Below are 26096 nucleotides of genomic sequence, written 5' to 3'. Positions count from 1 at the left end.
AATTCAAACAGGGCAGGAACCTGGAGGCAGGAGCTAATGCAGAGGTCATGGAGGAGTGCTGCTTACTGGTTTGCTCATCATGGCTTGTTCATCCTGGTTCTTGTAGAACCCAAGACCACTAGCCCCCCAAAATGGCACTATCCACAATGGACTGGTCCTTCCCCCATCACTAATTAAGAAAATTCCTTGTAGCCAGTTCAATTGAGGTTCCTCCTTTCAGATAACACAAGCTTTGTCAAGTTGACATAAAACAAGTCAACACAACCATCATCAGCAAAACCCGGTAATTAAAATAGGGAGCCATGTTCCAGCCCTAGCAAGCAACAGAACATGGTAGATTTAGCCACTGAGTTTGGAAGAAGTGGTCTGGCTTTAGAGTAAATGATACAAGAAAGAGGTTGTGAAATCTCTCTCCTCAGCTAAGAAAAGCCACTGAGGCCAGGAGTATACCACAACTGTTCTTGCCTGAAGGCGCAGAGTGACTACTTTGTGAAGCTGTAACGGTGAAGCCTGGATTTCATTGGAGACTCTAAGATGTTGGAGATGCCAGAGCCATGAGACAATGGCCAAGAGGAGCAACATACAGGGTGTGGAACCAGCCCAAGAGAGAGAAGTGTGTTGCAGTTTCCAAGGCTGAAAGGAGTTGGAGATCTGAAGCATGCTTTGACATCAGACATGGAGATGCAGACTTTGGAGGTTGCCCAGCTGGTTTTAGGTCTTGCTTTGGTCCAGTTTTTCTTTACTATGCTTGCTTCCGCCATTTTGGAACAGTAAATATGTACCGTTGTATGTAGGAAGTATGTGATCTGCTTCTTTATTTTAATTTTATAGGAGATTACAGTTAAGGGATTGCCATGGGTCTCAGAGACTTTGAACTTTAGACTTTTAAGCAGTGTTGAAACAGTGCTAGGTGACGTGAACTTTTGAAGTTGGGCTGAATGGATTTTTGCATTATGATATGGCCAAGGAGGAGAATATGGTGGTTTGGATAAGAATGGCCTCCCAAGCCGGGCGGTGGTGGTGCAAGCCTTTAGTCCCAGCACTCGGGAAGCAGAGGCAGGTAGATCATTGTGAGTTCGAGGCCAGCCTGGTCTACAAAGTGAGTCCAGGACAGCCAAGGCTACACAGAGAAACTCTGTCTCGAAAAACCAAAAAAAAAAAAAAAAAAAAGGACTGGCCTCCCATGGGATTGTATATTTGAATGCTTAGTCACCTGAAAGTAGAACTCTTTGATAAAACTAGAAGGATTAGGAGGTGTGGCCTTGGAGGAAGTGTGTTCCTGGGTGTGGGCATTGAGGTTTCAAGAGCCCATGCCAGGCCCAGTCTCTTTCTCTGCCAGCAGATCCTGTTGTAGCTCTTAACTACTTCTCCATGACCATGCCTACCATGCCTACTGCTGTGCTTTCTGCCATCGTGATAATGGACTAAACCTCTGAAACCATAAGCAAGTCCCCAATTAAATGTTTGCTCTTATAAGAGTTGCCTTGGTCATGGTGCCTCTTCACAGAAATAAAACACTAAGTAAGACATCATTAGGTCACCAAGTTGGATACTGCTACAACCATTACTTTGGTCTTTTACAGGCTCCTTTCTGAGGTGAGTAGATGTGTGTATGTTGTAGCTCCCCAAAAGTATGTCATACAACACACTGTATAAAGAAATTGGAAAAGGCAGGTGGTGGTGCACACCTTTAATCCCAGCACTTGGGAGGCAGAGGCAGGCGGATCTCTGTGAGTTCCAGACCAGCCTGGTCTATAATGCGAGTCCAGGACAGCCAGGGCACAAAAAGAAACCCTGTCTCCAATAAAAAAGAAAAGGAAAGAAAGAAAAAAGAGAAAAGAAAAGGGCCAGAGAGATTGCTCAGTGATTAAGAGCACTGTCTGCTCTTCCAGAGGTCCTGAGTTCAATTCCTAGCAACCACATGGTGGCTCACAACCATCTATAATGAGATCTGATACTCTCTTCTGGTATGCAGGTGTACATGCAGATAGAGTACTCAAATACATAGAAGAAGAAGAAGAAGAAGAAGAAGAAGAAGAAGAAGAAGAAGAAGAAGAAGAAGAAGAAGAAGAGGAAGAGGAGGAAGAGGAAGAAGAAGAAGAAGAAGAAGAAGAAGAAGAAGAAGAAGAAGAAGAAGAAGAAGAAGAAGAAGAAGAAATGGAAGAAATACCAGAAGAAGGAAAGACCTCCCGTGATCACAGATCAGTAGGCTTAATACTGTGAAAATGGCCATCCCACCAGAAGCAACCTACCGATTCAATGAGATCCCCATCAAAATCCCAACACATCTCCTCACAGAAATTTAAAAAATAATCTTACATTCAATATGGAAACACAAAACCAAACAGCCCTAAACAACGGCAATAAAACTGATGAAAAATTCACCATCATAGATTTCAGGTTATATACTACAGAGCTGAGGTAATGAAGACAGCATGGTGCTAGGGTGAAAAATTGACACATTGATCAATGGAATGGAATTGCAAACCCAATATGAACACACACTTCTACAGCCACCTGCTTTCTATCAAAGAGGACAACACACACACACTGAAGAAAAGAGAGTATCTTCAGCAAATGGTGCTAATCAAAGAAGATAACGGTGTGCAGAAAAATGAAACCAGATCATTATCTTCCACCTTATGCTAAACTCAACTCCATGTGGACCAAGAACCTCAGCATAAGATCTGGAACCCCAATTCTAATTAACATAAAAGATATCAAGAGACACACTTGAACTCATCAGCACAGGAAAGGACATCCTGGACATGACCCTGGCCGTGTGGACATTAAGACCACCCAATGAAACTAAAAAGATTCTGAACAGCAAAGGATACTAATTTGAGCAAAGATGCAGCCTATCGAGTGGGGAAAAATCCTATATATATATATATATCTGACAGGGAATTATTATTTAGAACATGCAAAGAACCCAACAAACCTAAATGCCAAGAAAACAAACAACCCAATTTAAAATTGTGGCATGGAGCTAAACATGAAGTTTCTCAGAAGATGAAATAAAAATAACTGAGAAACATTTTTTCCCTGTTCAACATCCTTAGCCATCAGAGAAATGCAGACTAAACTACTTTGAGATTTCATCTTACCTCAGTTAGAAGATTAATTTTCTACAAGAGCATTTTCATCATGTATACTGGGGACTGGGAATACCACCTTAGTCTTGCAAAGAGACAGAATGAATGGATTCTCTCTCCCTTGACAACCCCCCAAGTTCATCTCTGAATGCTGATATTGTACAACATGAAACATGTGTCTTTGCAAAATAAAAATAGTGCCTTCCTTACATCCTTCTTGTCTTTCTTCCTCCCTTCCAGAGTCTGCTCAGGAGCACACACTGAGGACTGAAGGGTGGAAATACACTGTGTAGTCCTCTCATCTTTCCAGTATGTCCCCTGCCAGAGCAGGATTCACAACAGGAGAAAGCACAACACGTTACTGTGCTGGGTGAGTTATCACAAGGAATTGCCCCACTTCTGTTTTTCCTTAGAACCTTTGCTTATAATGCCATGTGTAATCCCATGAGCCTCGGTTTCTGTCTCAATATATTCAAATAGAGCTCAAATTTCTGGCTCAGTAATTTAAGATGTAGCTCCCCCAAAGCACACCAAAATGGAGAGGGCACTTTCATTCTCAGCCCACTCAAAATTGCTCAACACTCTGCAAACACACATCCTGGGAAATGGCATTGACTTAGAACTATGTCCAAAGGTAATGGTGTTTCCACATTTCCCCCCCCCCCACAGGAAAACCCTCTGTTTATTTGATTAAACAAAAATAAAATAAGCTGCATAGGAACAATTTTAAAGTCCAAAGAGACACCGGCTTTGTTTTAAGGCTGCAGTAGCTGACACGGCATCTCCTTGCTACTGCCCAGCCTTCTCTGTGGGGCACAGAGATACATTCAGAAGCCTGCTAGCTCACAGGAGGTTTGGACCGCTTCTCCACTGGCTCTTCATCTGCTCATCATCGCCTGTCATGCCATCGGCTGGCAATAGGAACATTTAAGGTTTTAAAGGGGAAAACCCAAAAAGGGAGAAAGGAGGCTTGCAAAAAATAATAATAATAATAATATTAATAGAAATACACTTTTACTTTTTAGGTTTTGGGGAAATTCCCCTAGCCACCCACTGCCTCAATGAGCTCTGAAATGCCACAATTCCAAAAGTGGTAGAGGCAGCCCACATTTTTTTAAAAAGTAGTTTTATCCTGTTAGTTTAAAAGATTTGTTGTTTAATTAACATACCAAAATTATCAGCAATGAAAAAAATCAACTCCTGCAACCTTCATTGGTGTAAATATCTAAAAGTATATAATTCAACCACAGTTTTGCATTTTATTCAAACAGCTTCTTTTTGCCACTGCCATTAAAGTTTGATGGTTGGTAAAGAATGCATTTGTTAATCCTGATAAACGTGTCATGGTTGTTGGAATGTCGCCAGGTTCGTCATTTTACACACTGATCTGTTTATTTTACAAAGTCGCGCACCTGCCATCATGCACACACACAGAGGTCAGAGCACAAGGATTCCTTATCTCCTACTGTGTAATCTGAGGCTCAAAATCAGGTCGTCAGGCTTGGACACGGGTGCCTCGACCTGCTGAGCCATCTCCCCAACCCCACAAGGTTTGTGTTTGACGTTTGGCAAAAATCTCCCACTCAGATTCAACTTTGGCCTCTGTCTGTTTCACCATCATTTCTGGAACCCTTGACGTCGTGGGTGATCATTACTCTTATGATTGCACAGCCATCGCTGTCCCACAGTCAGCCCTAGGCATGACGTGTAAGTTATTTTCATATGTGAAGGCCCTCTTCCCGTTCTCACAGGTATTTTAGATGTGCCTTGGAGTGAAGACCTTCTGTCTAGTTTCTTACAAAAAGGCAACTTAAAACATCAATATTTGTGTAAACTCTTATGAAGAAATCTTCAGCTTGTCTTAAGCTACAAACCCCCAAATCACTCAAATTTACTTCTGGTATGAGAAAACATTAGAAATGAGTTCTTCTGGCTCATGGTGGAATTTCCTACACTCATGTGGAAATGACCATTTTTGCTTTAAAACCCTATCTTTTGCCTTTCGGATTACTACCCATCTGCTGCTGAGAACTGCGTGGGAGGAAACTCCCAGTGAGTATGGCTTGCATTTTGTAGACAGTAGATCCCCAGCCTAATTGCTTACCCTGGAACTGAGAGAAGTACAAAGGTCATTCTAAATACAGTGGGTTCAACAAAAGAAAAACTAATTTAATAAGTACTCAACGTCGGTCTAGATTCTTTTTTTACACATTTTTATTGAAAAATAAAATAATTCATATTATAACTCATTTGCTATCCCATCCCGTGCCTCCTCCCATTCCTCCCTCCCTCCTGCTTTCACCCCATTCCCCTTCCCTATGACTGTAACTGAGGGGGACCTCCTCCCCCTGAATATGATGCTAGGGTATCAAGTCTCTTCTTGGTAGTCTGATATCCTTCCTCTGAGTGCCATTGGGCCTCCCCCTCAAGGGGACATGGCCAAATATGGGGCACCAGAGATTGTGTGAAAGTCAGTCCCCAGTCTCCACTTAACTGTGGAGAATGTTCTGTCCCTTGGCTAGATCTGGGTAGGGGTTTGATGATGACTGCATGTATTGTCCTTGGTTGGTGCCTTAGATCGAGCAGAACCCCTGGGCCCAGATCCGCCCATCATAGTGTTCTTCTTGTAGGTTTCTAGGACCCTCTGGATCTATTTCCCTATCTCCTATATTTTTCTCACCTAGAGTCCCAATAGGATGTCCTCACCTCTATCCCACTTTCCCGGTAACAGTCTAGATTCTTAGCAGATGTGGTTTGTAACTATCGTATAGATCATGGTTCTGGTAAAATAAAAGCGTCCCATGGAACGCTATGCTAACAAAAGTCTCTCTATACTTGTGTCACAACAAAAAGCAAATAGGCCGATATTTCAGTTTATTCAGAGTTGTTAGGTATATTGGGTTCAAAACTGTGCCTTTACTTAAGAAAGTGGCAGTCAGTAGCTATTCCTGAGTCCTAGTGAGCCTTGGATGTGAGCTCCAGGTATTTGGTGTAAAAATGATTCGACAGATAGCTTTTCCAAACTCTTTTGCAACTGACAGGTTTTCAGTGCCTTTCTTTCAAAAGAATGAATGAAGGTATAGTTAATGTATCTAGTAAATTAAAATTTTAAATTAATTTTATTGAAGATCGTAGCATGATCTCTGTCTTCCAAACATGAAACACAAATGATTAAGTGGCATTGTTGAAACACAGCCACTCCCTTTTCTTTATCTTTTAAGATGAACAAGTTTTCTTATTGCTTCTATCTATACAGTGGGAAATAGGATAGACAAAAATAGATGAAGACTAGAATGTCAAAATTTGTCCCAAACAAGTAATAATCAATACCCACCCAAAGATACACACTGTCATCAAAGGAGCCAGGTGCAATATGCATTTAATTTCATTAAGCAATAATTTTCAAACAAACGTTTCTCCTGAACCTGACACACAAAGGAAACACATGATTACCAAGCAACAGTTCAGTACTTTGTTTAATCTAAGGGAGGCTTTCACTGTGTTTTCCTGGCTGGCCTAGAACTCACTATATAAACCAACCTTGCCTTGAACTGGCAAGCAATCTCTTGCCTCTGCCACCCGAGTGCTGGGATTACAGGCATATGCCACCATACCCTGTCTCAGCCCACTCTTTACTTCTTATTTTGAGGCAGGGTCAGCAAATTGCTCAAGCGGAGCTTGAGCTCAGTCCTTTTCTACATTGTCCAATCCCAGGGTCACAGCCATGCACCATCATAGCCAGCAAAATACACAAACTTGTGGTGGGATTTTTCTTGTTTTCATGACTCTGTAAAACATATTTAAACATTCCTGTCTTGAAAAGCAAATAGGACGATGAATGAATACTGAGAAAAATATTTTATTTCATTCTAGAAAAATTAAATATGAATGTTTATCAAATAGAAATTATTTCCTTATAGAATACTTAATCATCCTTGTTTCCTTAATGTTTAGTAATTTATTAAATATGTATTATATGGCTTAGGTCCAAATGAACTGTCATTTTCTTTATAATAAACAAAGATAAGGTTCTCCTTATGAAAATAAAAGGCAAACACTGGAGGGTGCACTGGGGAGGTAGTTCCGGGCTTATTGTGCAAGCATCCTGACCTAAATTTGTATTCAGCACTTACATAGAAGGCCAGGCATGGAGATGTGCACGAGTTTTAGTTCCAGCCCTGTGGGCAGAGACAGGAAGACCCCAGCAACTCGCTAGCCAACTGCTGAGCTCTAGGAGCAGTGAGAGATAGCTGCCTCAAAACATGTTCGAGGCCAGCCTAACTACAGAGCTAGTTCCAGGACAGCCAGGGCTATCTCAAAAAGATAATGATAGTGATAGTAATAATAATAACAATAACAACAACAACAACAACAACAATAATAACAGAAAGAGAAGTAAGTGGCAGGGGAGGAGCAGGTGGAGAGCAATAGGAAAGTTACCTGATAACAATCTCTGACCTCCACACTCATGTGCGTCCTCAGACACACACACTCCTGTTATGTCAGACTTTTCCTGGGGAGTCCTGACACAAACGTCTATTCACCCCAGATAAGAATGCAATGGCAGACCAGAGTGATGGTTCTATCAAAGTCTAACTTGGCTTTATTGTTTTCAATTTCTTAAAAAAAATAAAATAAAATAAAACACATACCATCAAACTTACCTAAGCTAACATTCTGTGGTAAATTCCATTATATCGTTGAGTGAATGTAATACCCCCTAAGCTATGAAGGAGAGATTAATATTATATATTTGCATTTATTGTCCTTTTAAAAAATGGACAGGTGTTTGATTGATTTCATCAAACCATGTGATTTGTTTCATTTTTCAAACATTTGGGTAGCTTTAAAACGTGGACAAAAGAATATAAATAGTCCTGGAAATGATCTGTAATTGATTTTTTAATAGTTAAGTAGTTAATATGTTACAAAAATAAATGGTTGGCAGTTTACTTTCACTGCCCATCAGGCAAAATAAAAACTGGTGGATCCGAACAACGATCAGAGTTCAAGGGGCTGAGGGCTCCAACTCAGTCTCTTCTGCCTCTCTCCATCATGAGGGGAAAGCAGCTGGCCGCACCAGTCTCTCTCTTACTGTTTCTGCTTCTTCCCATAGATGCCACAGCTACTGCAAAACCGTAAGCAATTCTATTTCCAAAAATTTCTATTGTGTCCTTCCTTCCCACCGTGTTCTCTCTTTCCTGGTTTCCTATGCAGCTATTTGCCGTCAAAGAACTTAGAGGTAATGAGTTGCTATGGCTCCTGTGGAAGATCTGCAGTTCTAGAGACCTCTGGGACTTACGCAGCAGCAATCTTGTCAGGCAGCACCAGAGAAAAGTATAGAGTTCCTACAGAAGAAAAAAAAGATAAGCTGTTTATCACATTGGTTCTCAACTTTTGTAATGCTGCACCTCTTTAATACAGTTGCTCATGTTGTGGCGACCTCCGAGCATAAAATTATTTTTGTTGCTACTTCATAATAGTAATTGCTATTGTTATGATTCATGATGTAAATATCCGATATGCAGGATATCTGATATGCGACCCCTGTGAAAGGGTCGTTCAACCCCCAGAGGGGTCACGAACCCACAGGTTCAGAACCACTGGTTCATTGCTTCATAAATGCCTTGTCATGTGCTGGTTGAGGAGCACCCAAGACAGATGTGGGAGAGACTGTGTGAGTCTCTTCGCTGAATTTTTCAGGAAACATTGTAAGGCTACTGGGAGATTTTAGGAAACATGTTAACAGAATTCAGACCCTTAAATGTCTCAATATGAAAAGGGAGATATGGTGCAAAACAGAAAGAAGGAAAGAAAGAAAGGGAGGGAGAGAGGGAGAGAGGCAGAAAGAAATAAAGAGAGGAAGGAAGAGGAGAGGGAGGGAGGAAAGAAGGAAGGAGCTGAGGAAGGGAGAGAGGGAGGGAGGGAGGGAGGGATGGAGGGTGGGAGGATGGTAAGAAAGGAGGGAGGGAGGAAGGTAAGAAGGAAAGAAGAAGGAAGAAAGGAAGGGAGGGAGGGAGGGAGGAAGGAAGGAAAGAAGGGGGAGGGAGGGAGGAAGGAGGAAGGGGGAAGGAAGGAAGGGAGGAAGGGAGGAAGAACAGCCCCATAGACCCCATACAGAAGCAACTGTTGCAGAGGTCTCTAAGAACACTAACAAAGAAAGCCTTGCACTTCATAGGAGCCAATATAAGGGAGGGATTTTTGTCAAGATGGGCAAGTTCTTTTCAAAGAGGTTTTATGAAGAAATGTAAGTTTTCTGGACAGACAGACACTAAGAAGGTGAAAAGCAGTGTGAAACATAAAACCTCGCAGAGGGCTGGGTGCTTGGGTGGGTGCCAGTGAGCAGCAGCCGGTGCCAGGAAAGTCTTGTTTTCCTCATGGCAGTGCCTGGGGATAGCTGCTGATCAACCCAGCTTGCCCTGGCTGAGGGGAACACTGGAGCTGAGGTTGCTTCTTAAATTAGATTGAAGAACAATTCAGCTTCTCCCCATGTGCCACATGTTAGTTTCTAGTGCTTCCTGGACAAGATTTGTGGTACTTACATGGAGCCCAAGGCCACAGGCAGCTCGGTATTCAAGGCTTCCTGCGATGAGGAGTTTGTGGCTTGGAAATTTGGAATTTCTAACCAAAGTATATAATAGCTTTTGCATCAGACTGTGTGTGTGTGTGTGTGTGTGTGTGTGTAGCAGGGAAGACTTGACGCAAACATCTACCCACCCAGATAGGGAACCAACAATCGATCAAAATGGTGATTCTACCGAAGTCCAACTTGGTGAACAAACATGTTTGTTGGGGTTCCCTGCAGGAATATGATTCAGAGGTTGCTTACAGGAACATGGATGCTTCAAAGACAACTGCATCACCAAAAACACTCTGTCTGGGAGCTGATTCTCGAAAGCCACATTCCAGGGGCCTCTCTGCATGACTTGCCTGTGGCTCAGGTGATAGGAGAGTCTCCTCCAGGCAATGTGGCTGGTCCAGGAGTCTCTTAGGGGCAGCCAGGCCTCCCCTCTTCTCTGCAACAGTGGTTTCCTGCTTCTGTAACCATGGAGAGACTGCATCCATCCTCTTAGCCTCAGCCCTCCAGAACTTGTAAAATTTACTGCTTGAGTCTCATGCATTTCTTTCTCTCTTCCATCCTCCCTTCTCCCTCCTCCTTCCAGGAAGGAATGGTTCCATTTGTGAGAAATTGCTACACAGCAATATCTTGAATTGATTGCCCGAAGTCTCTTAATATTCTGTAGGTGAACATGTCTTGAACACCAGAGGATTATGTCAGTGTTTAATCTGGGGAACCCAATCTCCCCAAAACCTACGGCCAAATGGCAATGTGAAACACACTAGACAACAGCCACAATAATGATGTCTTCTGAAACCTTCATGGTTGGTCCTCTTCTCCACAGACAATATGTGGTGCTGGTCCCATCAGAGCTCTACACAGGAGTTACTGAAAAGGCTTGTGTCAACCTCAACCACCTGAACGAGACTGTAACACTCAACATAACACTGGAGAATGGAGTGCAGCACATAAACCTCCTCACAGGCCTGACTGTTGAGAAGGACTCCTTCCATTGCAGCCCTTTCACGGTCAGTGTCCCTCCTGGGATGTGGTAGTGGTAAAAAACAAAAACAAAAACAAAAATAAGTTGAACTTTATGTTCTCATTCATCAAAAAGAAATGTTTTAATTAAGGAAAAATGGTGAGTACCAAGTAAACTTTGAATTGTTTTTATGATACTTACAAACAAGTCTAAAGGAGTGCATAAAAGGTTGCCATGGCTGTAGGAAAGATTTCATTTTACATTAAAATGAACTTGCATAAATAATATACATATTTTAATAGATATAAATATTAAGGTTCTTTTTTTTTGAGATTTATTTTCACTTTAAATTGTGTCTCTGTGTATGCGCACATGAGTGTAGGTAGCTGGTGAGTCCAGAAGAGGGCACCCTGGAGCTAAAGCTGCAGACAGTTGTGAGCTTCCTGACAAGGCTGTGGGACCTTAATTCAGGTTCTCTGCAAAAGCAGTGCATGCTCTTAGCTTCTGAGCCATCTTTCTGGCCTTTGAACACTGAGATTCTTTGTTTGTTTGTTTGTTTGTGTTTGTGTTTGTTTTTCAAGACAGGTTTCTCTGTGTAGCCTTGGCTGGCCTAGTCTCACTTTGTAGACCAGGCTGGCCTAGAACTTAAAAAGATCCATCTGCCTCTGCCTCCCAAGTGCTGGGATTAAAGGCGTGCACCACCACCACCACCCCGCAGGCATGCAATTCTTAAAAGCCAAATTACTCATGTAAGACAGATGGCTGGTGCTGGCCTTGGAAAGTGTAATAGGACAATTATTTGTCATATCAAGACTTTGCTGTGACAATGCAAGGACACCATCTCATTCACTGTCCTGAGTGCACTGAAGACTAGTCCATTCTTTTGCAATGTTTTCTCCCAAAATCACGTTATACAATCCTAGTAGTCTGTGGATAGAGCAGGAAACCGAGTCCTTGACGCTCCCTTACCAGTTCTCAAGCATTCACAAGGCAAACAGATTTCTGTAAGAGCTGAGCACTCAGAAGCAGGTCTGAGCATATTCTCCACGGGTTTCTGTGTTGCAGATCTCAGATTCGTTGCTGCCGCCCTCGGCATCCATTGCTGTGCAGATAAAAGGGCCAACGCAGCACTTCATAAAGAGGAAGTCAATTCGGATAGCCAAAGCTGAGAGCCTAGTCTTTGTCCAGACAGACAAACCAATATACAAACCAGGACAAACAGGTATAAGGAACTCAGTGAGAAAAACAACGGCGAGGGTGGGGTGGGCATGGCGGGGGGGGGGGGGGGGGGGGGGCAGGGGGGGGGGGGGGTGGGGTGGTGGTGTTCTATATGATTAAGCTATGGCCGGTGGTAGGTCATGAGACTTCTGGCCCTGGGCTCCCGCTGGCACCTCTCACAGGGAAAAATATCTCTATTTCAGTGAAATTCCGCGTTGTCTCTATAGATACCAATTTTCGCCCACTGAATGAAACGGTGAGTCTCCTGTTGGTGGGAGAATTCCAATGAGAAAAATAAGCAAACATTTAAGACTGGTTCTTTAGAAAACCTGAGATCATGTGAGAGACACCTAAATGTAGCACAGAGCAATTCTTAAAAGTATCCGTGCCAGGAGCATGTGCAGTGGTAGCATCGAGGATGCCGTTCACCAACTGCACTCTTGAAATAGATAAAGCGTTTAAAGTCATGCTGGGCAGGGTACGCATCTTCTAATCCCCGAATGTGGGAGGCTGAGTAGAGGGGCCACAAGGCCCTTGCCTGCCTGGAGCACAGGCAGTAAGATGCTGTCTAAGATGTAACAACAAAAAGATATTCAGATGAAAATGTCCCCTTGGAAGATTCTACACACTTCCAGAAGCGCGTTTAATTTCTCTTAAGCAAATATCATTTGCAAAATAAGAATATACTTATTATTATGATCTTTCACCCAGAGAGGTTACCTTAAATGTACACTAGCCATAAAAGGAAGGCCATGACTTCTTTATGTCCCAAACAAAACACGTAAAAAGCTATGTATGGATCAAGCAGGGGACCTCTCCTAGTTTAGACAAGAAAAGCAGAGACTTTGCCCCTCTGGGTCATAGGCTTTATCTCACCTGATGTCATGGCATCTCTGACATCCACGAATATATGGGCAGCACAGTTGGACTTGATGCGGAGAGGGAAGACATAAAGTTGGGTGGATTAGACAAAGGAGTATGGATTTGGGAGGAGTGTGGGAGAGGTCAACAAAACTCTCAAAAAAGAAAAAAACTAACTAAAAAGGAAAAATGGTATGAAGCAAGGAAGTAAATCATGGTGTGAAAAAGGAATAAGTTCAGTAAATTTAAAAAACTGTAATTTTAAAAAGATGCTCTCTTTTTAAATTCTACCACACATTCATACTAAATGTCTTTTTTTCTTTTTAGTTCCCCGTCATTTATATTGAGGTAAGTAGCAAACTGTACAACCTCAGTCAGAATGAAGATGCCCTACAAAGTTCCATAAGCTTTCTTTTCCCCTTTCGGACTCCACTTCACCTCAACTAAACAAATCCTATTTTCTTTGCCTACCTCAATTGTTTTTAGAAGAGTAAAAGTGAAGTGAAGGATCTTTATGATGGTGTCATTTCTTGATGCTTCCAATATTTCTGGCCTAAACAGGTATATATGTTAAAAAGATAGTGCCCTACGATGTAGGTTCTGTTTCTTAACAATTAAACTTTATTAAACAACCCAACTAGCTTACACAAGAGGGAAAAACAGTTAAAGGGGAAAAAAAGAGTGAACCTTCTGGTATCCGTTCCATGGGACGGGTCCCTAGGTGTCTCTGGCAGGCGTGCTGGTCCGGCCTGTTTGCCGATCCTCCTTCCGATCCACGTGCACTCAAGCCTGGTCTGAACCTGCTGCTGCTCTCTCCTCTCTGCCTGTCTGTGTCACGTGCAAAGGGCGGTCTCCTTCTCCCATTGAGGGTCGATTAGAAAAACAATAGTCCAGGTGGAGTCCCCAGGTCTGCTTCCTGAATTCCAGGCCCAGGATGGCTCCACCCAGTCTATCTCAAGGTATCCATGGTGTGACCAAGGGTAAAGCCCGCCAGGACTGCTTTCACCTGTGACAAAGCTTACAGTCTTTCCCACACTATGACACATATGCAGGGCCTCCCTTCTAAGTAGTAACCTGCTTGGCTTCTAAGATCAGACAAGACTGGTGCACCTGGGATGGCATGTACAGGATTTGCAGGCTCCCACAGCTGGTGACTTCACTGTTCGTTATTCAGGTCTAGAGTGTTTTAATGGGTTAACAACTTTAGCACTATTTCACTAACTGCTTATTAAACTCCCAGTGTTGACTTCTGATCAAACTATATGTTTCAATTGTTTTCAAAACTCATAATATCTTTCTGTAGAATCCCAAGAGGAACCGAATTTTTCAATGGCAGCCTATCAATCTACAAGTAGGACTCCATCAGCTCTCTTTCCCGCTGTCTGCTGAGCCAGCTCTAGGTACCTACAAGGTTGTGGTGCAGAAGAACTCAGGGAAGAAAATAGAGCACCCCTTTGAAGTGAAGGAGTATGGTAAGGATTCTACAAGTATAAGGCAATCATGATGTTGGAATCCTTAAGGTTGTGTGTGTCTGTCTGTGTGGTGTATGCATGTGTATGCATATGCAGATGTATGCATGTGTGCATATGTAGATGGCAGATGTCATAAAACAATATCAGGAAACCAATAGCAAAACATGATTTCCAGACCTTCTATGACAGGCACATAATAAGATAATACCTTTCACACCTGTGGGAGAGGCTGGAAAAAGAAGTGTCCAACAGGAGGAAGTGGCAAGTCTTAGACCATGACTAACAAGTTCTGAAGTGGGCATGGGTTAGTCAGAGCATAAGGGAATTGGGAGGGTGCATCTTCAGCTTCCAAAGTGGAGAATTAGTGGAAACCAGTGGAAGAGTCTGCAGAGAGCTGTCACCTCTGATAATTCAGAGGTCAGACAGAGGAACTAGCATGTGGCAGAAATGAGAGCGATCACACTTGAAACCACTGGCCCTTCTGTTCCTACATCTAACTCTGGTGGTCTTTAGACTCAGTGATCCTTCTCCCACCTATGCACAAAATCAGAGATGAGGAGTCTGGGAAATGTAGTCTCAAGTTAGCAAGGTACAAACTGCTCACAGTAATGTACTTACACTGTGGTTCTGTCATAGATTCCTCCAACAAAATCCACTAGTCATGTTTATGCAGTCTCCTACCAACTATCACTCCCTCCTTTTTCTCTATTCAAAACAGTCTTACCCAAATTTGAGGTGCAAGTAAATGTGCCCAAGGCTATTGCTTTCCTAGAAGAAGAATTTGTTGTATCTGCCTGTGGCTCGTGAGTTACATTTTTTTCATCTTATTTTGATTGCTGTAATCTATTTGAGAGGATGTATTTTAAATAGTATTTACTAACGAGTTACTTATCAGCACATACAGGTGTTGGAAGGGGTGCACAAGAAGAAATCTATGGCCATGTGGCTAAACCTCAAGAACCTCACCGCTGGCCTAAGGGAAGATTTTTGGATATTGGCCTACATCAACTCTATGGGAGGAGCTTAATTAAAATTAGAACCCCTGGCCACACGTAAAGAAAGCCTAATTACAAATCTAAGGCAAGAGTCAGGGATCCTCCACAACACGGGTCACTGGGCGTTCTAAAACAGGAAACTGATTCTAGCCTTGTGTGGTACACGCCCACCGTATTCAAGTAGAAGCAAGCTGAGTCATCACGACGTTACTTATAAATCATGTTTTTTATTTTGTAGCCAAAGCTTTCCAAAATAATTTCTCACTGATCATTTTTAAATCCTTAGAAACATAGTAGTGTGTGTATGTGTATATGTATATATATATATGTGTCTTTTTTTTTTAACCTAAAATAATGTTGGTAATCTGACAACAGAGATGGAATTTTTTTTTTTTTAATTAACTATGTGGGTGTGTAGATGTGTGTCACTCACATGGGCAAGTATCCAAGAATCCCAGAGGCATCAGCTCCACTGAAGCACTAAGGCTGGAGTTGCAGGCAGTTGTGAGACACCTCGCATGGGTTCTGGGAACAGAACTCAGGCCCTCTGCAAGAACAGGAAGCACTCTGTATGTGTACAGGCGGTTTGCCCACCGGTGTGTCTGTGTACCACATGCATGCCTGGTGCTTGCAGAGACCAGAAAAGGGCATCACACCTCCTGGAACTGGAGTTGCAGATGGTTCTGAACCCTCAGGTGGGTGCTGGGAATCAGACCTGTGTTCTCTGGAAGAGCAGCAAGTGCTCTTAACTGCCGTCCTTCCAGTGACCAGGACAGGTCTTATGACAAAGCCTCAACTGAAAGGAGAGAAAGAGCTAGGTGTGGTAGCCTTTAATCACAGTGATCAAGAGACGGGGCCAGGCAGATCTCTGAATTTATGCCAGCCTGGTATACACAGCAAGTTCCAAGCCATCCACAGCTCCATAATGAGACCTTGTGCCAAAATTTTAAAAAGAAAGAAAGGAAAGAAGGAAGGAAGAAAGGAAAGAACCTTGGAAAAATACTAAATTAGCATCTCTCCATGTAGATAATTTTCAAAAGGTTCGCTGAAGGTACATTGTCTTAGAATTGCAGGCACATTCACACTTAGGCAGGTCACAGCCTGCTATCATGAGCTTTCTTGGAGTGCAACACCAGGGAGATGAACAAACAAGATGGTGAAGAGACACCTGTGTCACTCACACTCAATGGCATTTGGGATGATCACTTTATTGTTCTAGATACACATATGGAAAGCCTGTTCCTGGTCTGGTGACAATTAGTGTGTGCAGAAAATATTCACAATACCGCCCCAGATGCTCTAGCCAAAACCCAGAAAGCATCTGTGAAGAATTCAGCAAGCAGGTACGTAGAAGCCACTCCCTACCTCTTACTTCCTCAAGAGCTGCAGTGCCAAGTGCAACAAGGTAAGGGGTACATGCGAAATGTCACCAAGTGAGACTCTGGAGCAACGGGAAGAAATGTGAGAGTGGCTGCTCGTGTTAGGATTCCGGATGAAGACGAGCTCATGAGTCTATGATTGCATGCATTTGGCCAACCTTGTCATTTTCTTGCCAACAGCAATCAACACGCCATGTTCTAAAAGGATAAAGACTTGTCCAGAACTGGCTTTTGTCACAGAAGAGTAGGTATCAGGTGTTAAGGACTGGGGAAGTGAGGACCCAGTGGCAGGTCATTGCCAAATGACAAAGGGAAAAATACTGAACAGTAAATGGATGTCTGGCTCAGAAGAGGAAGGCCTGGAAGATAGCAATTAGAGGTCCCTATTATGTCACAGAGGAGGATTAATGAGGATTAACTAAGGAAAACAACTGAGAGTAGAATGCGCGTTGCACTGAAAACATTGGATGAGGCTGAGTGTGGAGGCTCACACCTGTCATCCTGGTTAATTGGGAAGCAAAGGCAAGAACAGAATTTCAAGGTCATCCTTGGCTATATAATAAGGTCAAAGCTGATATGGGCTGAAATGATAACCCGTCTCAAAAAGAACTTGTGGGCCTGGAGAGACAGCTCAGTAGTTAAGAGCATTTGTTGCTCTCGCTGAGGATCTAAGTGCAGTTCCCAACACCCACGTGGCAGCAGGCAGCCTTTGACCGGCTTCAGGAAAATGCCACACTGTCTTCTAGCCTCTATGGGCATTGCATGCACGTGGTACCTAGGCACACATGCAGGCAAAACACCCATACACATGTCAGAAGTTGTATGTGTGCATTCTGATTTCAAGGGGAGCATGTGTTAAAATTCAAGGACAGCCATTAGAGCAGCCACACCATGGAGACTGCAAGGGAAGTTACCAAAGGTGCCGGGGCTAATTAAATTTGTTATGTAATAATTATTTACATGTACATAGGTACAAATTAGAAATAAATCTCTATAAAAACATAGGTCACAATATTTAGTTCAGAAACCTGATTTTTTTTTAATCCATTCTGAGTTCCTTAGTGGCTGGAGTAGCTTACATTTCCACTGTGTGAGAGTTTCCTCTTCTCTGTGTCCTTGTCGGCCTTTGTTGTTACCCTATAGATTCTGCCTATCTGTAACTATATTTTCTTGAGGTCTAAGACATTGGGAACACATATATCCTTTGACTAGACAAATACTGCTGGCCAACAGAAGCATGGAGAGAAACAATATTATCATAAGAACAACAGTTACAAAGAGCTATAATTACAAAATAAGATGGTACACTCGGAAACTCTAGGAAAGTAGATGTAGTAGAAATGGGGTCCATTTTTGGAAGGACAAGGGGAAGCAAAGGCTATGAGGAACCCAGAGATTAACAAAGAGCTGTGTCATCCTTGGGGTTGGGGAAGGAAACACACCAGAAAGGTATCTGAAGATTAAAATGTTTTTATATACTTATAGCCAGAATTTTTTTTTTTTTAATGGAAAATCAGAGAACTCAGGATCTCTCACCTCTTCTCTTCAGGCCAATGACAAAGGATGTTTCAGACAAGTTATAAAAACCAAAGTATTCCAGCCAAGATTAAGAGGCTACGACATGAAATTAGAAGTGGAAGCCAGAATCAAAGAGGAAGGGACAGGTCTGTATTTATTTTTAATAAACGTCCCTTAAGTGGAAACGTATCAAACTCCAATTCTATTTTGAATACTTCATATTTTCTGCATATTCTGAAAATGATAGGTCACCAATCTCAAGAAATTAAATGTTTAAAAACAGAAGGTGTATGTGTGTGTTTGTGTGTTCTAAAATGCATGACTAGCTTCGGATATAGTTGGGAATGTCCTAAATAAACTGATATTTTGAAATAAAGTTAGCAGAAGGTACAGAATAAATTAAAATATATTGGATATGATAGCTCATCAAGTCATTCACAAATTATGGCAGCATCTTGTAATAACAGAGAAGAGCTGAGGTGGAAGTTTTCAAATACACAAAGCCAACTTCGCATTTTTTTCTTTTTCAGGAATGGAACTAAGTGGTTATGGATCGTGTGAAATCACCAGTACCTTATCCAAACTGTCATTTACTAAATCGAGTAGACACTACAGGCCTGGGCTACCTTTGTTTGCACAGGTAAAATATTTTCCCCTATAATCATACTTAGGGGCATGAAATGCTTGTGTGTGTGTGTGTTTGTGTGTGTGTGTGTGTGTGTGTGTGAGAGAGAGAGAGAGAGACACATACACATGTACACATCTTTACATGAGTATCGGCACACATGTATGTGGGTACCTGTGTGCACGTCACTGTGCATGTATGGATGCTCAAGGCTGACGTCAGAAGTCCTCCTCAGGCGTTCTCTACCTTGGTCATTTAGGCAGGGTCTCTCACTTGAACTCAGAGCTTGACAGACCCGGCTAGTCTTAGCTGGCTACCTTGCTGCAGATACTCCACGTCTCAGCATTCCGAGCGTCGGAATCTAAGGGAGGTTATCGCACCCACCAGCATGTGTGCAGTGCTGGGAACCTGCACCCTCATGCACTCACAAGAAGCATTTCACTCACTGAGCCACACCCCCAACCCCAGGCATAAGGTTTTTGAGAAAAAAATATTTAGCGGCAAAATCAAAATACATTACAATAATTATAGCAAATTTTACATTTATCAGGGATAGTGAAATTTTGGAAAACAAAGCAAATTTTTAATCAATTTCCTTGCATGCCTCTGCAATATCATCAATTTCCTTGCATGCCTCTGTAATACATTTTTTTCCTGTGTAGTTTGGCTAATTTCCCCTTGATGCCCTCTTTGTAAACAAAGCCCTTCTAATGCAGTTTTTCATAGAAATAATTTCTTTTAAGTAATTGTGTTAGTCAGTTTCCCATTACTATAACAAGACACTTGACACCATTAACTTGTAAAGGGAAAAGGTCTATTTTGGCCTGGAGTCTTGGGAGTCTCAGTTCATTATGAGATGTGTGTGTGTGTGTGTGTGTGTGTGTGTGTGTGTGTGTGTGTTGTGAGACCACACATTACAGTGGAGTCATAGAGTAGGACAAATTCTACCTCTCATGACAAAGAGAGAGAGCTAGGATTCTAGTCTCCTTTAACAGCACTCTCCCAACAACCTGAGGGCCTCAACCCCCCTACCAATAGCACCACTTTAGGGTCCAAGCCTTCGGGAGACATTTAACAACTAAGAAATATCAATAACCTGTCATCTAGATGATGAAATTTTTAATTACTGAAATTTTTAAAGACTTCTTTTTCAGTGTTAAAGCAATATTTGTAATTTTGGTCACTTTTAGGTCAGATAATACAATTGAGTAAACCACTCATTTATGTTTATATAGTATAGCTAAAGTTTTAGGCGTTTCTTTTTTTTTTTTTTTTTCTTTTTCTTTCCTTTTTTTTTTTTTTTTTTTTTTTTTTTTTTTTTTTTTTTTTTTTTTTTTTTGTTTTTTTTTTTTTTTTCTTTCTTTCTTTCTTTTTGTTAGTTTTTGGTTTTTTGAGACAGGGTTTCTCTGTGTGGTCCTGGCTGTCCTGGCCTTGCTCTGTAGACCAGGTTGGCCTCGAACTCACAAAAATTCTGTCTGCCTCTGCCTCCCTGAGTGCTGAGATTAAAGGTTTGTGCCACCACACCCAGCTCAGTTATAGGCATTTTTCAAATTTGCTTTTAGAGCAAATAATCTTGGAGCTAAATTTACAGGCAATATCCTCGCTTATATTTTGACTTCTATATCTGAATTTGACTTTTACACTTTCTTCTTCGTTCATCTTAGTATTTCATATCAAGTATGTTGTGATTTGGTAAAGTCACCACAGGCAGAGAGAAGATCATGAGAAAACAAAAACCTATGAGTTCCCTAGAAATTGAAGATAGAAACAGAGATGGTGGCTCACTGAAGGCTCGAACTGAGGCAGAGGCCATGGGGGACCGCTGCTAATTGGCTTGCTCCTCGTGGTTTTCTCAGTTTGCTTTTTTATGCAACTTAGGATCACCTGCCCAAGGGTGGGACCACCCACAATGGGCTGGGCCTTCCCATGCCATCAATCAAGAAAATGCACCACAGGCTTTTGCCTCAAGCCAATCTGCTGAGGACAATTTTCTCAGTTCATGTTCCCTCTTCTAAAAGGATGTTAGCTTGTGTCAAGCTGACACAAAACTAACCAGCACAGGCCCTATCTCTTTTTTGTTTGTTTGTTTGAGACAGGGTTTCTGTGTGTAGACTTGGCTGTTTTGGACTCGCTTTGTAGACCAGGCTGGCCTCGAACTCACAGCGATCCACCTGCCTCTGCCTCCAGGAGTGCTGGGATTAAAGGCACGTTCTCAAAGCTGTAGGAGATCACATGGCGCCCTTATCAGGTTCCCATGGTTTTTGTGGCCCTCCACAGGGCTGAGCCCGGCTTCCACGTGTCATTCCAGTACCCTCTCTCATTTAAACAAAACAAAACAAAGCACTAGCTGTGACGGAGATGTTCATTAGTTAGATGTTACCATTCCACCTTATATGCAGTTATCAAGACATAACATTGTACTCTAAAATTATAGTGTTACTGTTTTTAATTTAAAATAATAAAATGAGGGGCCAGAGAGATGTCTCAGTGGCTAAGAGCTACACTTTCAGAAGACCCAGGTGCAATTCACAACATCCACACGGCAGCTCAAAACACCTGTAATTCCAGTTCTAAGGCATCCGATGCCCTCTTCTGAACTCCCAGGACACCAGGCACACACTTGGCACACAGATATCCGTGTAGACCAAACACCCATGCAGGTAAAATAAAATGTAAATAAAATCAACTAAAAACAATAAAATAAAAATAAAAGTTTAAAGCTCAGAAAATGAGTCTCACTCGCAGATGTGAAGATCCTCAGCAAAGGACAGAGACAGAGCAAGAAATGAAGACGTAAACAGAGCACAGCGAGAAGATGGTGTGGCTAGCTGGCATTTGTAACCAGTTGTCACTTCTCTGTTCCTAGGTTCTTCTTCTTGATGAGAAGGATCAACCAATGCCCAACAAAAATGTATCCGTCTATGTGGGTCCAGCTATGCAGCGGTTGCCCACTTACACTACTGACGAGCATGGCTTGGCCAACATTGTCATTGATACTTCCAACTTCACGTTTTCGTTCATGAGAATTGTGGTAAGAAGGCGTGGGCATGTGGGGCTAAAAAGGCTTAGGTCACAGGACTACACAACTTAAGGATGTGTGAGAGGCACACGTGTGATAGGAAATAAGACAAACTGGGCAACGTGGGAACAAACAAGGAAGGCCAGAAAGTTCTGTGTCAGGAGCACCATGCTCTGACTTCAGGAGCACTGATTGGAACGATTATCCTGCAATTGCCTTCAAGTTTTTAATATTTTCATAGCTCTATTACCAGTTAAATTGTGCCTGATTCCTTTACCAGAATATCATTTCTGTTTGTGCTTGAACAGTCAAATAACCTTATGCAATAAAGCTGCAAGAGAGTAGCTACCTACACAGAACCTGTACAAGGCTGGACCTAGAATGAAGGATAGGGCAGGGGCTCATAAGGCCCCACCCCTGCCAAAGGAACTAGACCAGTGGTTCTCAATCTTCCTAAAGCTGTAACTCTTGAATACAGTTCCTCATGTTGTGGTGAACCCCAACCATAAAATTATTTTCATTGCTACTTCATAACTTTAATTTTGCTACTGTTATGAGTCATAATATAAATATGCGATATGCAGGACATCTGATATGGGACCCCTGTGAAAGAGTTGTTCAAAGTACAAAGGGGTTGGGACCCACAGATGGAGAAACACTGAGCTAGCAGGGGGAGGGAAACCATATTTCTCAGTAATGTAGCCTTGGTACATTGCCCCCACTTAATTGAATAACCCCCCAACCCATGCAATGGGTCTCTCTCTCTCTCTCTCTCTCTCTCTCTCTCTCTCTCTCTCTCTCTCTCTCTCTGTCACACACACACACACGCAAATGCATGACAGGAGAGAGACTCAGAAAAAAAAAGAGATTTAGTGGGATGCATAATGGGATAAGAAAAAATAAAATAAAATGAGGCACTTGATCAAAGAATGTATGTATGAAATGGTAAAGGAACAAATAAGGAAAGTAAAATAGTTGCTCTTGTGTGCAAATGATGAAATAAATCTGTGCAGAATAAGAGTACATGAGTTTTGCAGGCATGATGAGCATTTCTTGATCCCAGCACTCTGGAAGCACAAGCAAGAATAGTGTGTTTAAAAGCCAGCCTGAGATACAAAAACTTAAATAACCTTAACAGGGAGGTGGGGAAGTGCTTCTAAACTTAAGGACACACCCTCTTTATAAAAAGGTACCATATTGGTAAATGATAGATAGATGGATGGATAAATAGATAAAAGATAGATAGATGATAGACAGATAATAGAAGAAATTAGATATAGATAGATAGGTAGACAGACAGACAAATGATAGATAGATAGATTATAGATAAAACACTAAATCCAAATGTATTGTTCATTTTCCCATTAGGCCATATACAAGGAGAACAGTCCCTGCTATGATAACTGGTGGCTTAGTGAACATCACACACAGGCAGATTATTCTGCATCTCATATCTTTTCCCCAAGCAAGAGTTATATTCATCTTGAGCTTGTTTTTGGTACTTTGGCCTGTGAGCAATCTCAGGATATTCGGATACACTACATCTTAAATGAAGATATTCTGAGGGATGAAAAAGCCTTAACCTTTCACTATCTGGTAAGAATAAAAATCACTGCATCTCTTTCTAATTGTATAGACACCAAATTTACTAGGTTCCTTTCAAAATAGTGGGTTTTATAGGACATCGGTGTTAATATTGGAGTTTTTGTTTATTATCCTGGAAGATAAAGTGTTTCCTATAAAATTAATCATGCTTCAATCCATCATTTGCCCTGTTTACTACTGAAATATTGACTCTAAATAATGTTCCTTTATTCTTATGAAAAAGTATCAGATTTACAATAGTTATAATTTCCCTCTCACCTCTTCATAGTCCTGAGACTGTGGATAATTTACTAGACTACACCCTCACAAACAGTTATCTCACCGGAATACTGAAAACAATAGTCCACATAATTATTATACAAGCTGAATTGTTCAAATTACCTTATTTCAGAGCCAGGCACACAGAGAATGAACAACACATTTTGTCTATTTTTAAAATAAGACTAACAACAGAGGATACTTATATCGTGCATTTGCCTCCACCTTGTAGTAAAAAGAACTCCTGAGTTGCAGTAACATGATGGTTATCTATACCTTGTGAGTATGCCGAAGATAGGCAGACAGACCTTACAATGGTAATGGATGTGTTTCCTTCTGTCTTCAGATCAAAGCAAGGGGGAGCATCTACAACTCAGGAAGTCACGTGTTGTCACTTGAACAAGGAAACAGTGAGCGTCTTTTGCTTGTTTGTTTTGTTCTGTTTTGTTTTGTTGTTTTTGTTTTTGTTTTTCCAGAGCTGAGGACTGAATCCAGGGCCTTGTGCTCGCTAAGCAAGCTCTCTAGCACTGAGCTAAATCCCCAACCCACCCCCTTTCTTTTCTTACCGCCCTCTCATCTTGCCAACCCTCAACAACTAGGCAAGCTAGAGCCTCTCTTATATTATAGGAAGTGCATGGCAGCCCTCTGTAATGCAGTGAGGAAGCTCTTCAGAACACTACTTCTGGATTTTAGGTGTTTATTCCTGAAGTAAAATGTATTAACTTCATAATTATTTTCAAAAGGCAAAAAGTAATCCAAACTGTAAAAAGAACAAATGACGGAAGAAATTTTTCTTCATGCATTCATGTGTCAGATCCCTGTTGCTGCCATGATGGATTACCACAGATTTCCTGGCATGTAACAACATAAATCTCTTATCTTATATTTCCGTGCAGACATCTCACTGGGCTCAAGTCAAGTTTTTCTTTTGTCTGTTTGTTTTTTTTGTTTTTCGAGACAGGGTTTCTCTGTGTAGCCTTGGCTGTCCTCAACTCGCTTTGTAGACCAAGCTGGCCTCGAACTCACAGCGATCTTCCTGCCTCTGCCTTCCCAGGGCTGGGATTAGATGTTGAGTGCTAAGAAGACCCAGTGTTCTTGCTGTCCTAAGTGCCTCCTCTGCCATGCCTTGATTAGTAGCCCCTTCCTTTGCCCTCAAAGCCAGCAGAACTCCATCTTCAATTCTCACCTACCTGCCTCCCTTCTTATAGCCATCTTTGTAATGGCATTACTCCACCTGGATAATTCAAACCAATTTTCACATCTCAAGGTCCCAGTTTAACATCCGCAAAGGCTTTATTAACACATAGGGTAACATACTCCAAGATTTCCAGGTCTAAGTATCCAAGATTATAATGCTGCTTACCACAAGCATTTCAAAATCCACATGCCGAGCCAACAAGTCAAATTCAGTCTCTCCAATAGCAAACACCTCAGTCCTTCACAGCCTTTAACTGGAAGCCCACGAGTATCAGCAAAACAGTCCAAAACTGCATCATCTCCAATCATCTAAATTAGGTGTCAAGGCCTTGGATCCAGTCCATGCCAGGGTGAAAATTATCTGTCTGGAGAGATATGAAATCCACTCAAAGAGTCCCCGATTCCACCACAGAGCAGTTGGTCCTTTTCGTTTGGTGTCTCTGTCCTCTTAACTCTGCTTGCAAGCACCCTTCCTTTCCCTGCTAAGCAGAGCATGTGCACACAGCTGGTTTTGTGTCCTATACTTAGAAGGTTCAAACACTCTCCTTTTATTTACCACCCCTGTCCTTTTTAGTCCAAGATCACAGTGTCTCTTTCAGAAAAAAATTCCTCAGAAATTGTGCCATCCTCCTCCTGTACGCCACAAAGGTATTGCATACCCTACTAGACAAAAGTTTCTCCATGGATTTTTTTTTTTTTTCTGGAGACTGCCATCCCTCATTTTGACTTTTGCTGAAGCGTAGGAGAGATCTGTGAGTCACACATATCATCTCTTCAAAGGGGTCCTTCTATTTTTAGTTTCTTGAGGCTCTTCCATGGTGCTTACCACGGGTGACTGCCCTGATTGACAGTCTCCCCAAGTGCGGTTAAAGGCTCTGCGTCTCCTTCGCTAGCATTCAGGCTGTTCGCTCATGTTTTCTTTTCTGCCATTCTGACTGGAACGAAGTAGAATCTCAGTGTAAATATGATTTCCATTTCTCTGATGGCCGCAGAGCCTGAGCGATGTTCACGTTCATCGACCATGAGCTTCTTCCGGCGCTGCACACGTGCCGCTCACCCATTTTTATTTTTTATTTTTTTGTGATTATATTGTTTGTTCTTTTAATTTTTTTTTTTCTCATTACATACATTCTGGACCTCAGTGCTCTGTTATGTGAATAGCTGCCAAAGACGTTCCCCGCTGAGTAGGTTGTTTTTCCTTCTGAACTTAGCATGCTTCTGCAGTCACCCGCCCCTGAAAGCAACTGCTCCCTAGTTAATTTCATTTTCCCTCCGCAGCAGTAGTGGCTGTTGGCTGCCTCTCGCCCACCATC

At 42.0% G+C, this 26096-nt stretch overlaps 1 protein-coding gene across 1 annotated transcript in view; it reads left to right on the top strand.

The window, feature by feature from the left end:
• Positions 1 to 8069: 8069 nt before the first annotated feature.
• Positions 8070 to 26096, top strand: part of LOC127197693 (pregnancy zone protein-like) — a 43315-nt gene continuing 25288 nt past the window's right edge. The window contains exons 1-13 of the mRNA XM_051155662.1: positions 8070 to 8233; positions 10499 to 10682; positions 11702 to 11858; positions 12058 to 12110; positions 13043 to 13063; positions 14019 to 14187; positions 14906 to 14990; positions 16402 to 16525; positions 18111 to 18225; positions 18610 to 18719; positions 21571 to 21735; positions 23092 to 23319; positions 23933 to 23996. Coding sequence (XP_051011619.1) covers positions 8151 to 8233; positions 10499 to 10682; positions 11702 to 11858; positions 12058 to 12110; positions 13043 to 13063; positions 14019 to 14187; positions 14906 to 14990; positions 16402 to 16525; positions 18111 to 18225; positions 18610 to 18719; positions 21571 to 21735; positions 23092 to 23319; positions 23933 to 23996 — 1558 coding nt within the window. The 5' untranslated portion in view covers positions 8070 to 8150. The remainder of the gene's footprint in view (positions 8234 to 10498; positions 10683 to 11701; positions 11859 to 12057; positions 12111 to 13042; positions 13064 to 14018; positions 14188 to 14905; positions 14991 to 16401; positions 16526 to 18110; positions 18226 to 18609; positions 18720 to 21570; positions 21736 to 23091; positions 23320 to 23932; positions 23997 to 26096) is intronic.

Source organism: Acomys russatus, chromosome 13 (genome assembly GCF_903995435.1).
Source record: "Acomys russatus chromosome 13, mAcoRus1.1, whole genome shotgun sequence".
Lineage (NCBI taxonomy): Eukaryota > Metazoa > Chordata > Mammalia > Rodentia > Muridae > Acomys > Acomys russatus.
The sequence above is the reverse complement of the archived record's forward strand: the minus strand, read 5'-3'. Positions and strand labels throughout refer to the sequence as shown.